The sequence below is a fragment of the Salvia splendens genome, chromosome 3 (genome assembly GCF_004379255.2).
Source record: "Salvia splendens isolate huo1 chromosome 3, SspV2, whole genome shotgun sequence".
Classification (NCBI taxonomy): Eukaryota; Viridiplantae; Streptophyta; class Magnoliopsida; order Lamiales; family Lamiaceae; genus Salvia; species Salvia splendens.
Window position 1 is genome coordinate 39,742,170 of NC_056034.1, and position 12,277 is coordinate 39,754,446.

The window sequence follows — 12,277 nt, forward strand, 5'->3', positions numbered from 1 at the left end:
TTTGTAATGATTAACTACTGCAGCATCATGCTAATTAGAGAAAATCTGACCATCAGCAAGAACACTAAAACTAAACTACTTGCAGAAAATCTTGCTAAGAACATAAATATGAACATTAAAATTTCGCATGAAAAATGAAATCAGAAACTTAAAATTGGCAATACAAACCAAACTCCAAAAGCATTTTACCATCTAATCTGTAATCTGAAATCAAGAGCGATAATCTTAAGCAAACATCTACTAATTAAAATAACAAGTAAAATTATAGCTTAAACAAAGGACATCAGCAGCGATTCCAAGTCAACAAACAAAGCTAAATATTTAAAACTAAGAAAATTAAAAGGATTAACAATGGGGTGAGTGACTCCCTAATTCAATAACAGTTTCTTCATCCCGTTGCTAAACCATGATGCTCTAAAATATAACAGCAATTGCAATAGCTAACTCCCCCACCATCGGTGTTACACGATGTGCTCAGCCGGTGTCTCTAAATTCTCTCTCCATTTTTGGTGTGTAATATTGATGTGCAGCGTCGTCCTCTCCCTCAATCTGCCCTCCTTTTTTTCTTTTTAAGTGGCGGCTCCTTCTTGAGCTAGGTCACAAGACTCCCATAAAATTAGTCTTAACTCCTTCCTTTCTTTGGCAATTGCAGATTAGTCCTTCAATTTTCCTTTTTATGGTTTTTTTGCTCCACATTTAGCTATCATTGCTCTCCCATGCCTTCACTTATATTTGTTCAATTTTCTACACCAAAACATACAAAATGTGTATATTAAATCCAATTTAAGCTCAAAATGATCGAAAATAAAGTGCAACAAATACGAGCGATCAATGAGCTATAGATAGAGCATTACAATTTACAAAACCGAAGTCACAGTGAATGAATCGGCATGCTTCGCAGCACAACCGTCTCCACCGTGAGGCCTGGGCCAAACCCGAAAAGCACACTCCAATCGTGCCCCTCGCCGGTGGTGGTCTGCCCGTCCTCAGCGGAGGACTTCCTCATCTCATCCAAAATAATCAGCACAGTCGTGCTAAACACATTCCCATACTCGCTCAGCACGTGCCGTGACAGCCGCAGCTTCTCGGGCTTCAGGCCCATCTCCGCCTCGATCTGATCCACTATCGCAGGCCCACCTGGATGCGCAATCCAGAACAATGAGTTCCAATCCGAAATCCCCAGCGGCCCAAACGCCCTCTTCAGGCTCTCCTCCATATGGGCCGAGATAAGGCCCGGTACATCTCTCAGGAGATGGATCATCAGCCCAGATTCACGCAGGCGCCCCTCGATCCCGCCTTCGCTGCCGGGGACGATCGCCTGTTACGTATGGTTGAAGAATTAGATGTAGTTGGAAATTCTGTTAATGAGCGGCCAGCTCACGTAGCGGTTATAACCGCGTCGGTTGAGAATGGGGAGAGCAGCTACGAGTCAGCCTAATCATACTTAAACCGTGGAGAGCACTCATGCATTCAGAATATAACAACATTCAGAAACAGAGAGAGAATCAATCAAGAGAGATAAAAGAGTTTGAGACTTGTGTAGTTTTCACTTGAGTTCATAGCTTCATTCTTAGTCTTGAGAGTTGTATAGCTAGTCGAGTTTCTAGCTTGAGTTTGTAACCCTGTTTCGATCTTGATCAATAACACAACCGGCTCAACTTCGTCCGTGGATGTAGACTTACGTCGAACCACATAACCCTCTTGTTCGTGTGTTTTCTTTACTCCTTTACGTCTTCACAACTTGGCGCCGTCTGTGGGAAGAGGGAATCGAATCCTTTTGTGAGGACGAATGGCGATCTCGCGGTATGAAGCAGAGAAATTCTCGGGGAAGAATGACTTCGGTTTGTGGAGATTGAAGATGAGAGCCATGTTGGTTCAACAAGGGTTGGCAGAGGCCTTGAAAGCGGACTTCTGCAAGAAGGATCCAGAGGCCGATCCTAAAGAAGAGACGAGTGCAGAAGCTGACATCAAAGAGGCTGCCAAGAAGGCAGATCTGATGGAGCGAGCTCATAGCGCCATTATCTTAAACCTTGGCGATAAGGTGCTTCGAGAGGTGGCTAAGGAAACCACTGCAGCTGGTGTGTGGTTAAAGCTCGAGTCGCTCTACATGACTAAATCACTCGCCAACCGATTATACATGAAACAGAGGTTATATTCATACAGAATTGTGGAAGAAAGAGGGATCGGTGAGCAGATTGAAGAGTTCAATAAGGCCATCGACGATCTTGAAAACATAGATGTAAAGATGGATGATGAGGATAAGGCCATCATCCTACTGAATGCGTTGCCAAGAAGTTTTGATCAATTGAAGGATGCCATGCTCTATGGAAGGGAGGCCACCATTTCGTTGGAAGAAGTTCAATCGGCACTGAAATGCAAAGAATTGCAGAGGCTGAACCAAAAGACTGGACCACATGAGCAGCAGGCAGAAAGTTTGAATGTAAAGTCATTCAAGGGCAAGAAGTTTCCAAGGAAGAAAACTGGAGTGCAGAAATTTCAGGATAATCATGCAAAGATGGCGAACGATTCTAAGGAAAAAGAAACCAGATCGTGTCATTATTGCAAGAAGCCCGGCCATATCAAGAAAAACTGTTTTTCATGGAAGAAGAAGCAAGCTGAGGAAGAGAAGGATCAGCACAGCTCTGATTGTGTTGAAGGAATTGAAATAGCTCACATCATGAATGTCATGGATAAGGATGATAGGAGCTCATGGATAATAGACTCAGGTTGCACTTTTCACCTATGTCTAGTCAGAGAATGGTTTGAAGAACTACAAGAAATGGATGGATCCGTATTGCTGGGCAACAATCAGACATGTAAGATTGAAGGCATGGGTAATATCAGATTGAGACTTGCTGATGGGAGTATGAGTATTCTGCAGGAAGTCAGATTCATCCCAGAGATCAAGAGAAATATAATTTCTCTAGGAATGCTGGAAACAAAAGGGTACTCTACCATTTCCAGTGGAGGAATGATGAAGATTGCAAGAAATGGTGTAGTCATTTTCACTGCAACAAGAAGAAATAACCTATATTACATGGAGGCTCAAGTGGTGAGTGGATCCTTAGATTCGGTGCAGACTGCAGATTTGAAAATGTGGCACTCAAGGCTTGGTCATCTAAGTGAAGGAGGCATTAGAGAGCTTGTAAAAGGGGGATTGATCAACATCAGCAATGATCAAGAAAGATTGCAACTGTGTGAAGAATGTGTCCTGAGTAAGAGCAAGAAGTTGCCATATTCAAAGGGACTACACTGCTCAAAGGCTCCATTGGACTATGCCCATTCTGACCTTTGGGGGCCAGCCAATCCAGCAACTATGGGAGGTGGTAGATATTTCTTGTCAATCATAGATGACTTCTTAAGGAAGTTGTGGGTATATGTTATCAAAGAAAAGTCTGATACATTCAAGAATTTCAAATTCTGGCATGCTGAAGTTGAAACAGAAAGGGGAAGCTCGTTGAAATATCTCAGAACAGACAACGGGCTGGAGTTTCTCAGCCATGAATTTGAAGATTACTGCAGGAGCAAGGGGATAAGAAGGCACAAAACGATCCCAAGCAACCCCCAACAAAATGGGGTTGCAGAGAGAATGAATAGGACCATATTGGAAAGAGTTAGGTGCATGTTAATCAGTTCTGGAATGCCTAAATCCTTCTGGGGAGAAGCTGTTGCCACAGCAGCAAGGCTGATAAACAAGAGTCCTTCTTCTGCCATAGAGCATGAGACACCAGATGTGAGGTGGTATGGGAGGAAAGGTGATTACTCCAGATTAAGGCCATTCGGGTGTATGGCTTATGCTCATGTAAGGCAAAGCAAACTAGAGCCTAGAGCTCTGAGATGTGCCATGTTGGGATACCAAAGGGGAGTAAAAGGATTTAGACTATGGTGCCTTGAACCTGGAAAGCAGAAAGTGATACTCAGTAGGGATGTGATTTTTGAGGAACACAAGATGCCTTTTCTTGAAAAACAGAAGAACAATGATACTGACAGTAGCAATGATGATGCAAGGGTCCAGGTGGAGCTAGAGCAACCAAGTCCTGAATCTGAATCCAGTGATGGTTTGGATCAGCAAGGACAGCAGGAGACATCACAGGTTCGAGAAGACACAAGTTCTGGAGATGTGGGAGATGGTGGTGTTTCTAGTAGCTCCACAAGGGATGATGGATACCAGTTGGTCAGGGATAGGGCTAGGAGAATTCCTAAGCCTTCTTCAAAATATAGTGAAGCTGAGTATGTTTTGTTTGCCCTTTGTGTGGCAGAAAACATTGAGTATTCCGAGCCAGCAACTTATAGAGAGGCAATGCTCAGTAAAGAAAGAGTGCAGTGGCTGGTGGCAATGAGGGATGAGATTGATTCTCTCATCAGAAATGGTACATGGATTCTTGTTGATGCGGTAGCTGGGCAGAAGCCTATTACTTGCAAATGGGTCTACAAGAAAAAGGTGGAGACAACACCACAGGGATCAAAAATAAGGTTCAAAGCAAGGTTGGTTGCTAGAGGATTCAACCAACAAGAGGGGATCGATTATAATGAGGTTTTTTCCCCGGTTGTAAAGCATAGTTCTATTCGCATTCTTCTTGCAGTGGCCAATCAGAATGGATGGGAATTGCAGCAATTGGATGTTAAGACCGCTTTCCTACATGGGGATTTGGAGGAACGGATCTATATGCAGCAGCCCAAGGGGTTTGTGGATAAGAGGCAGAGTCAGAGAGTATGTTTGCTAAAAAAGAGCATATACGGGTTGAAACAAAGCAGTCGCCAGTGGTATAAGAAATTTGATCAGAACATGCAGAGAATGGGATTCAACAGATGTAAGTACGATAACTGTGTTTATGTCAGAAATAAGGGAAGTGATGCAGTGACATATCTCCTTTTGTACGTTGACGATATGCTCTTAGCCGGACCAAAGAGATCAGAGGTTGAGAAGGTGAAGCTGGAGCTGAAAAGGGCTTTTGAGATGAAGGATCTTGGAGATGCAAGGCGGATTCTTGGTATGGATATTGTAAGAAATAAAGAGAAGAAGCTATTATGGTTGCATCAGCAGGATTACATTGAAAGAGTTGTCCAAAAATTTCAAATGGAGAGAGGAAGGGAGGCATCAACTCCAATATCTCTCAGCTCCAGACTCTCGAAGGATCAGTGTCCAAAGAATGCAGAGGAGGAGAAAGAAATGAGTTTGATTCCTTATGCAAATATAGTAGGAAGCATAATGTACACAATGGTTTGTACTCGGCCTGATGTAGCCCATGCGATCAACGTAGCTAGCAGGTACATGTCGTATCCGGGAAGAGATCATTGGTTAGCTCTTAAATGGATCTTGAGGTATTTGAAGGGTACTGAGCAATATGGGATTCTTTACAAGGCAAAGAAGTCGGATAGAGAGGATGCTCTAATGGGATATTGTGATTCGGACTTTGCGGCTAACTTGGATAATAGAAAATCTCAAACCGGCTATGTGTTCACGTTATTTGGATCGGCAGTGAGCTGGAAATCAACATTGCAGCCAGTAGTGGCACTCTCGACCATGGAGGCAGAATATATGGCCTTAACTGAAGCAGTCAAAGAAAGCTATTGGCTGAGGGGTATGGTTGAGGAGTTTGGCATAAAACAGAGGTGCGTTAGTGTGTTATGCGACAGCAGCAGTGCTATTTGCTTGACGAAGCATCAAGTCTTTCACGAGAGAACAAAGCACATAGACGTGAAACTTCATTTCATACGAGATGAGATTGAAAAGGGTGGAGTGAAGATAGTGAAAGTCAGCACAGAAGAAAATGCGGCGGACATGCTTACAAAGGCATTACCGACATCCAAGTTCAAATACTGCTTGGAGTTGGTAAATCTCTGCAGACATTAGGTGTATGAATCGATGATGAGAGCTGGTTTGTGTCTGATTCGTTCAACCAAGGTGGAGAATTTGTTACGTATGGTTGAAGAATTAGATGTAGTTGGAAATTCTGTTAATGAGCGGCCAGCTCACGTAGCGGTTATAACCGCGTCGGTTGAGAATGGGGAGAGCAGCTACGAGTCAGCCTAATCATACTTAAACCGTGGAGAGCACTCATGCATTCAGAATATAACAACATTCAGAAACAGAGAGAGAATTAATCAAGAGAGATAAAAGAGTTTGAGACTTGTGTAGTTTTCACTTGAGTTCATAGCTTCATTCTTAGTCTTGAGAGTTGTATAGCTAGTCGAGTTTCTAGCTTGAGTTTGTAACCCTGTTTCGATCTTGATCAATAACACAACCGGCTCAACTTCGTCCGTGGATGTAGACTTACGTCGAACCACGTAACCCTCTTGTTCGTGTGTTTTCTTTACTCCTTTACGTCTTCACATCGCCTGTGCCGCCGAGAAGATCTCGAAGAGCGGCTGCTCCGCCCCGGCCACCGGAGCTCCCCTACAGTGGACACTCTAATCGATTAATTAAAGTTTTTCAAAACAATCGAGTAGTTAAGCCACCACATTCCATACAAATAATTATGTCCAACTGATAAGTTATCGGTTGTGACTTGTGAGTTGTGAGTAAATTGGTTAACTGTTGATCAGTGACCTATTTAATTAGACAAGTTCTAGACTGGCTACTTAGGCTAGCTAGCTTATAACAATGAGTCAAAATTTTATACTCCTATTGTCCAAGTTAAGTTGCTACAAAATTTTTAGGCACGAAGATTAAGAAATTTTGTTAAATAGATTAAATGAAAGTATAATCAAATAGGAAAGAGAAAAAAGTAGGAGAGATAAAGAGAGAGTAAAGTAGATGATGAAATAAAGTAAGAGTACTTTGATGTTTTGTTTTTTATCAAAAAGAGAAATTACTCAACTTTGTTGGGATGTCCCAAAAAGGAATACGACTCAACTCAATTGGAACGGAGAGACCACTAAATAGAGTAATAGATATCAGTGGCGGATCCAGGAATTAAAAATGGTGGGGTCGGACGAGAAAATTAATATAACTAAGGTGTAATATTTAAATATATAAAATAGTAATAAAAATACATTGCAAACGAAATATCTCTATTTTATATTAAACGCGATAATTGACTTATACAAGTATTCATGTTTTGAAGCTAACTTAAAGTTATTTCATTGGAAATAGCTATGAATATATCTTTTAGTCGTTGTTCGTGTTCAACATTAGTACTAGAAGAACAGATGAAAGCGCCAAATCTTTATAAAAGAAATGTATCCATTAATCTAAATGAAAAGTAATTAAAATCAATGATCAAAAGTAATTATTATATTTATTAAAACTAGATAAAAATTTTATTAGTTACTACTCCTACTAGTTTAAAATAAAAGTAAAATATAATAAAACAAGATTAAAAGATAATCAATAAACTATTAAAAAATAAAATTAAAAAGTAATAAATCATGATTAAAAGATGATCAATAAACTAGAAACCGAAAATTCTTATTTATAAATAAAGTTTAAACACTTATATAAAGATAAAATTGTTAAAAAGAAAAGTATTTGATTGTATTTTTTTAATTAAGAAAAAGCCCAAACCTAAGCCAAACATGTTAAGCATATATAAATAAATTTTTTTGCAAAACACTCAAAATTGGGGACACAAAACGGGATTAACCAGCACGAGTTCTTACATGTAGCTTCGCCGTCGCCATAGACCGTGATCTCCTAGTTGTTGGGATGGTAAGGGTGGAGCAAATAGTTGATGAAGTAAGCTCCACAGCAATTCACACACACATAAGTATAAGGAATTTTTGCTTCTTCAATGGCTCTTCTGATTATCCTCTTCTTCTCAAGCACTGATTCGAATGCTGGCAATACACTAATTTCTTTATCTTCAGCCACGTAAAATGCGAGGAAAAGCTGCGCTGCTTGAAGTCATCGGAAAAGCTGCGCTGCTTGAGGTCTGAGGATGAATCGTGGGGCGGAGTTCCGGATGCCGTGGGGTCGGGGGCTGTTGGGAGGAGTCTTCCGGCGGTTATCCGGGGATGGCGGTGGGGTCGGCCGACCCCGCGCGACCCCACCTGCATCCGCCGCTGATAGATATATTCATCTTACATGTCTGTCTCAAATTATTGAAACATAATCTAAACTAATATACGTAAGCTTTATCTCATCTAAACTTATATACATAAACATCATCTAAAATTTTGCCTAGGGCACCCAAGAAAAAATTAAAATTGTAGAAATAACTACTACTCTCTTTGTCCCATTTAAGATGATTAATTTTATTTTTTTATGTGTTTTGAAAAATTATAATAAATAATTAAAGTGAGGGGAAAGTAAAGTAAGAAAGAAAATAATGCAGAAGAGAGTCTTCCATATTATTCTTTCTTTTACTTTACTTTCCCTCCACTTTAACTATTTATTATTAGTTGTTTTTTAAAATTTGTGGTGTTTAATATAATACTCCATTTTAGTATTTTTGTAATTAAAAACAAAATTAATAAATAATAATATTAAAAATTAAATGCAAACTGAGTTTAATAGATAGGGCGAACACTAGGGCGAAACCATTGCAGAAAGAAGTAGCGAACTAAGAAATGATGATGGGACGGAGGGAGTATAAAACTAATACTCCCTCCGTCCCCTAATAGGAGTTGCTCTTTGACCGGGCACGAGTTTTAAGAAATGTAGAGAAAAGTTGGTTGAAAAAGTTAGTGGAATATGAGACCCACATTTTTATATTGATTTTATAATAAAATTTGAGTGGAGTGAGTTAGTGGAATGTGAGGCATACTACCATTTATGGTAAAAATGAAGAGTGACTCTTAGTGGGGGACGACCCAAAATGAAAATTAGCGACTCTTATTCGGGGACGGAGGGAGTATATAAAAGTAGGACCCGCGTTCCACTAACTTTTTTTACTCTCTTTTCATTATATTTCTAAAAACATGTGTCAGATCAAAGTGAGACAAATTATCTAGGACGGATGGAGTATTAATTAGTAAAGGAAAATCACAAACTTGCAAAACATACATAGAGACAAAAAAAACAACAAATTGTCCGTAGAAAAGCTTAACTATCATATATAAATATATATTACCACACCTACGTCATTGATATTAGGAGAAACCACACATGACATACCATTTTATCTTGGATAAACAGGCAATTAATAAAAATAAATGAAAAGAACAATAGTTGTAGAAGGAGATGGATCCCCGGCTATGCTCCCCACCAAAGCAGGGGATCCATTACCCACACTTCAATTAATTAATATTGACGCTATGCAGCACGACCGTCTCGACCGTGAGGCCCGGCCCGAACCCAAAGAGCACCCCCCACTCGAGCCCTTCCCCGGTCGTGCTCAGCCCCTCCTTGGCGGAGGCCTTCCTCATCTCGTCCAATATGAAAAGCACGCACGCGCTTGACATGTTCCCGTAGTCACTCAGCACGCTCCTCGTCGCCCTCATCTTCTCCGGCTTCAGCTCCAGCTTCTTCTCCACCTCATCCAGAATCGCGGGCCCACCGGGATGCGCTATCCAGAAAATCGAATTCCAGTCCGATATCCCTATGGGGGCGAAGGCCTCCTACAGGCTCTTCTCGATGTTCTTCGAGATGAGCTCAGGGACTTGTTTGAGTAGGTGGAATGTGAGGCCTACTTCGCGCAGGTGGCCCTCGATGGCTCCCTCGCTGTTGGGGAGGATAGTCTGGGCGGCGGAGACCACCTCGAATAAGGGACGCTCGACGCCGATGATGGGGTCGGAGCCGACGATGAGGGCGGCGGCGCCGTCGCCGAAGAGAGCCTGGCCAACGAGGCTGTCGAGGTGGGCGTCGCTGGGGCCGCGGAAGGTGACGGCGGTGATCTCGGAGCAGACGACGAGGACTCGGGCGCCGGCGTTGTTCTCGGCGAGGTCCTTGGCCATGCGGAGGACAGTGCCGCCGGCGAAGCAGCCCTGATGGTACATCATGGAGCGCTTCACGGAGGGGCAGAGGGAGAGGAGCTTGATGAGCTGGTAGTCGGCGCCGGGCATGTCGACGCCGCTGGTGGTGCAGAACACCAGGTGGGTGATCTTCGATTTGGGCTGGCCCCACTCCTTGATGGCTTTCTGGGCGGCTTCCTTGCCTAGCTTCGGGACCTCCACCACCAAGATGTCCTGACGCGCGTCCAGGGACGGCGCCATATACGCCGTCACGTTCGGGTTCTCCTGAAGGTACTCCTCCGTCAGGTGCATGTACCGCTTCTTGATCATCGACTTCTCGCCTGATCATAATTATAAAAATTAATTTACTACTCCACTATTTTGATCTAAATTATTTTTATCAGATTTCAAGGGCATACTATTAGACTACGGATTTTGTTTGGATTGTAACGGAAATTTGAAATTGAGAAGCAAAAGATGAGACATGAGTACAGCGTGCGAGTGTTTTTAGGTTAAGACACATTGCATGTTGTAAGATGACTACAAACTCAACTATACTTCATGCAATTTCGTCATCTTTTTCTTGGAGTATTATGGAAAATAACTCAGTGGTCCAAGCAATCACAATTCCAAGAAGAGAGGAAGTGGTTTCTGTAATTATAATTAGACGTACAATATGTCCAAATCGTTGAACTTCTATTCCTATTAAGCTAAAAATTAATGCAAATCATACACATGCGCTTGAATTTCTCTTTGAGGTCGGTCATATGCTCGCTGTTGGTGATGCGGAAGTAGTAATCCGGATAGGTGCTCTGATCGACGCAATTGGAGGGCGTGGCGGTGCCGATGGCGAGCACGGTGGCGGGCCCCTCAGCGCGCTGGGCACGACGGATCTCTTCCACGGTCACCATTCTAGTTCACCAGAAAAAAAAGGAGTGGAAGAGAGTGCAGTGGTGTGGGAGAAAGTTTGTTAATTTGATTATGGGAAGGAGCTACAGGGCCATATAAATATGGGTTAAGTTTGTAATTATAATACCAAAATTATTAATTTTTCCCACATAAATTTCCATCGGTAATTACCTATTTTTATGTCGGTAATAGTGTTACTGGCCGAAATTTGTGTCTTAATTTACACATCGGTAAATTTTTTTGCGGTTTTCATTAGTAATTACCGAGGAATTGTCCGTCGTCGATAATTTATCTTTTTCTTGTAGTGTTAGTTTTATTTTAAATGAACAAATTAAATTTGGGATGAATTTTGGAAAAAAATATCACTTATATAATTATAGCTTAGTTCAAGGATTTATCAAAATAATTTTAAATTCCAAAGACTATTCGCATGCAAATATGAAAGTGTTCAGGGAGTATCTGTGTAGTACACTATAAAAACGAAAGGTTAATAGTTCATTTAAAGCTGAAAATGATTAAATGGGAAAGAAAAAGTAGAAAATGGTGGGAAAATACTTAAAATGAATCAAAAAATTTGTTTAAATATCTCAGATCACAATTTATTTTTGTAATAAAGTATAAATATGCATCCTATATCATCCGGAATCTATTTTTGTAATTCACTTTGACAAAAAGAGACAACGTTGGGACCAATTTAATAAAGAAATACAATGACTTGTTTAAATTAAAAACTGGACCAATTTAATAAAGAATTGCAATGACTGGTTTAATTTCAATAATATACTCCATATTTACTGTCAAAGTGACAACGTTGGGACCAATTTAATAAAGAAATACAATGACTTGTTTAAATTAAAAACTGGACCAATTTAATAAAGAATTGCAATGACTGGTTTAATTTAACTAATATACACCATATTTAGGTAAAAACTTATTACCTTAACTTACTTTACCATGTTTGAATGGGTGCGTCTAATGGAGTAGTAATTGGTCCTTGACCTACTTTATCATGTTTTGGATGGTGCTTTTAAGGGTACCGTAATTGGTCCAATATGACGTTACCATCCTTTTAGTTTAGCATAAATAATTTCGTTTTAATTGATACTTTCTTTTTTCTTTTAAAAATATAAAATTTTGAAATGGATAGATTTTAATGCTCGGCAAAATATGAAATAGATAGAAAGAAAAAGTTATATTGAAGTGACGTTAGTGAAGAATAAATATTTCATCCGTCCATGAACATTTGGTTCGCCACGGGTTTTAATGAATAATTGTAAAAGTAAGAAAGAGATAGAAAGAAAATTTATTTTAAAAAAAGTTTCCAAAATTAAAAAGTTCATTGATTGATCCGCGAATTTCTGATGTTAGTAAATGCTGGTAGAGAATGAAGACTACAACACACAGAATTTACGTGGTTCGATTTACTGAAGTAAATCTACGTCCACGGGAAGAAGGGAGGGCAAGATTGTATTGCTTGATCTGGGATTACAGCTTACAACACAGACTTGCTATATGATTTTATCTCTAGAGAGCT

At 40.6% G+C, this 12,277-nt stretch overlaps 1 protein-coding gene and 1 pseudogene across 1 annotated transcript; both read right to left on the reverse strand.

Moving 5' to 3' along the window:
• Positions 1-871: 871 nt before the first annotated feature.
• Positions 872-1,694, reverse strand: LOC121797012 (chalcone synthase RJ5-like). Its single transcript, XM_042195755.1, has 2 exons — positions 1,683-1,694; positions 872-1,318 (listed from the first exon to the last, which is right to left on the reverse strand). The coding sequence occupies exons 1-2, from the start codon at positions 1,692-1,694 to the stop codon at positions 872-874; spliced, it is 459 nt and encodes a 152-aa protein (XP_042051689.1).
• Positions 1,695-8,969: 7,275 nt separating this feature from the next.
• Positions 8,970-10,797, reverse strand: LOC121796011 (annotated as a pseudogene).
• Positions 10,798-12,277: the final 1,480 nt, after the last annotated feature.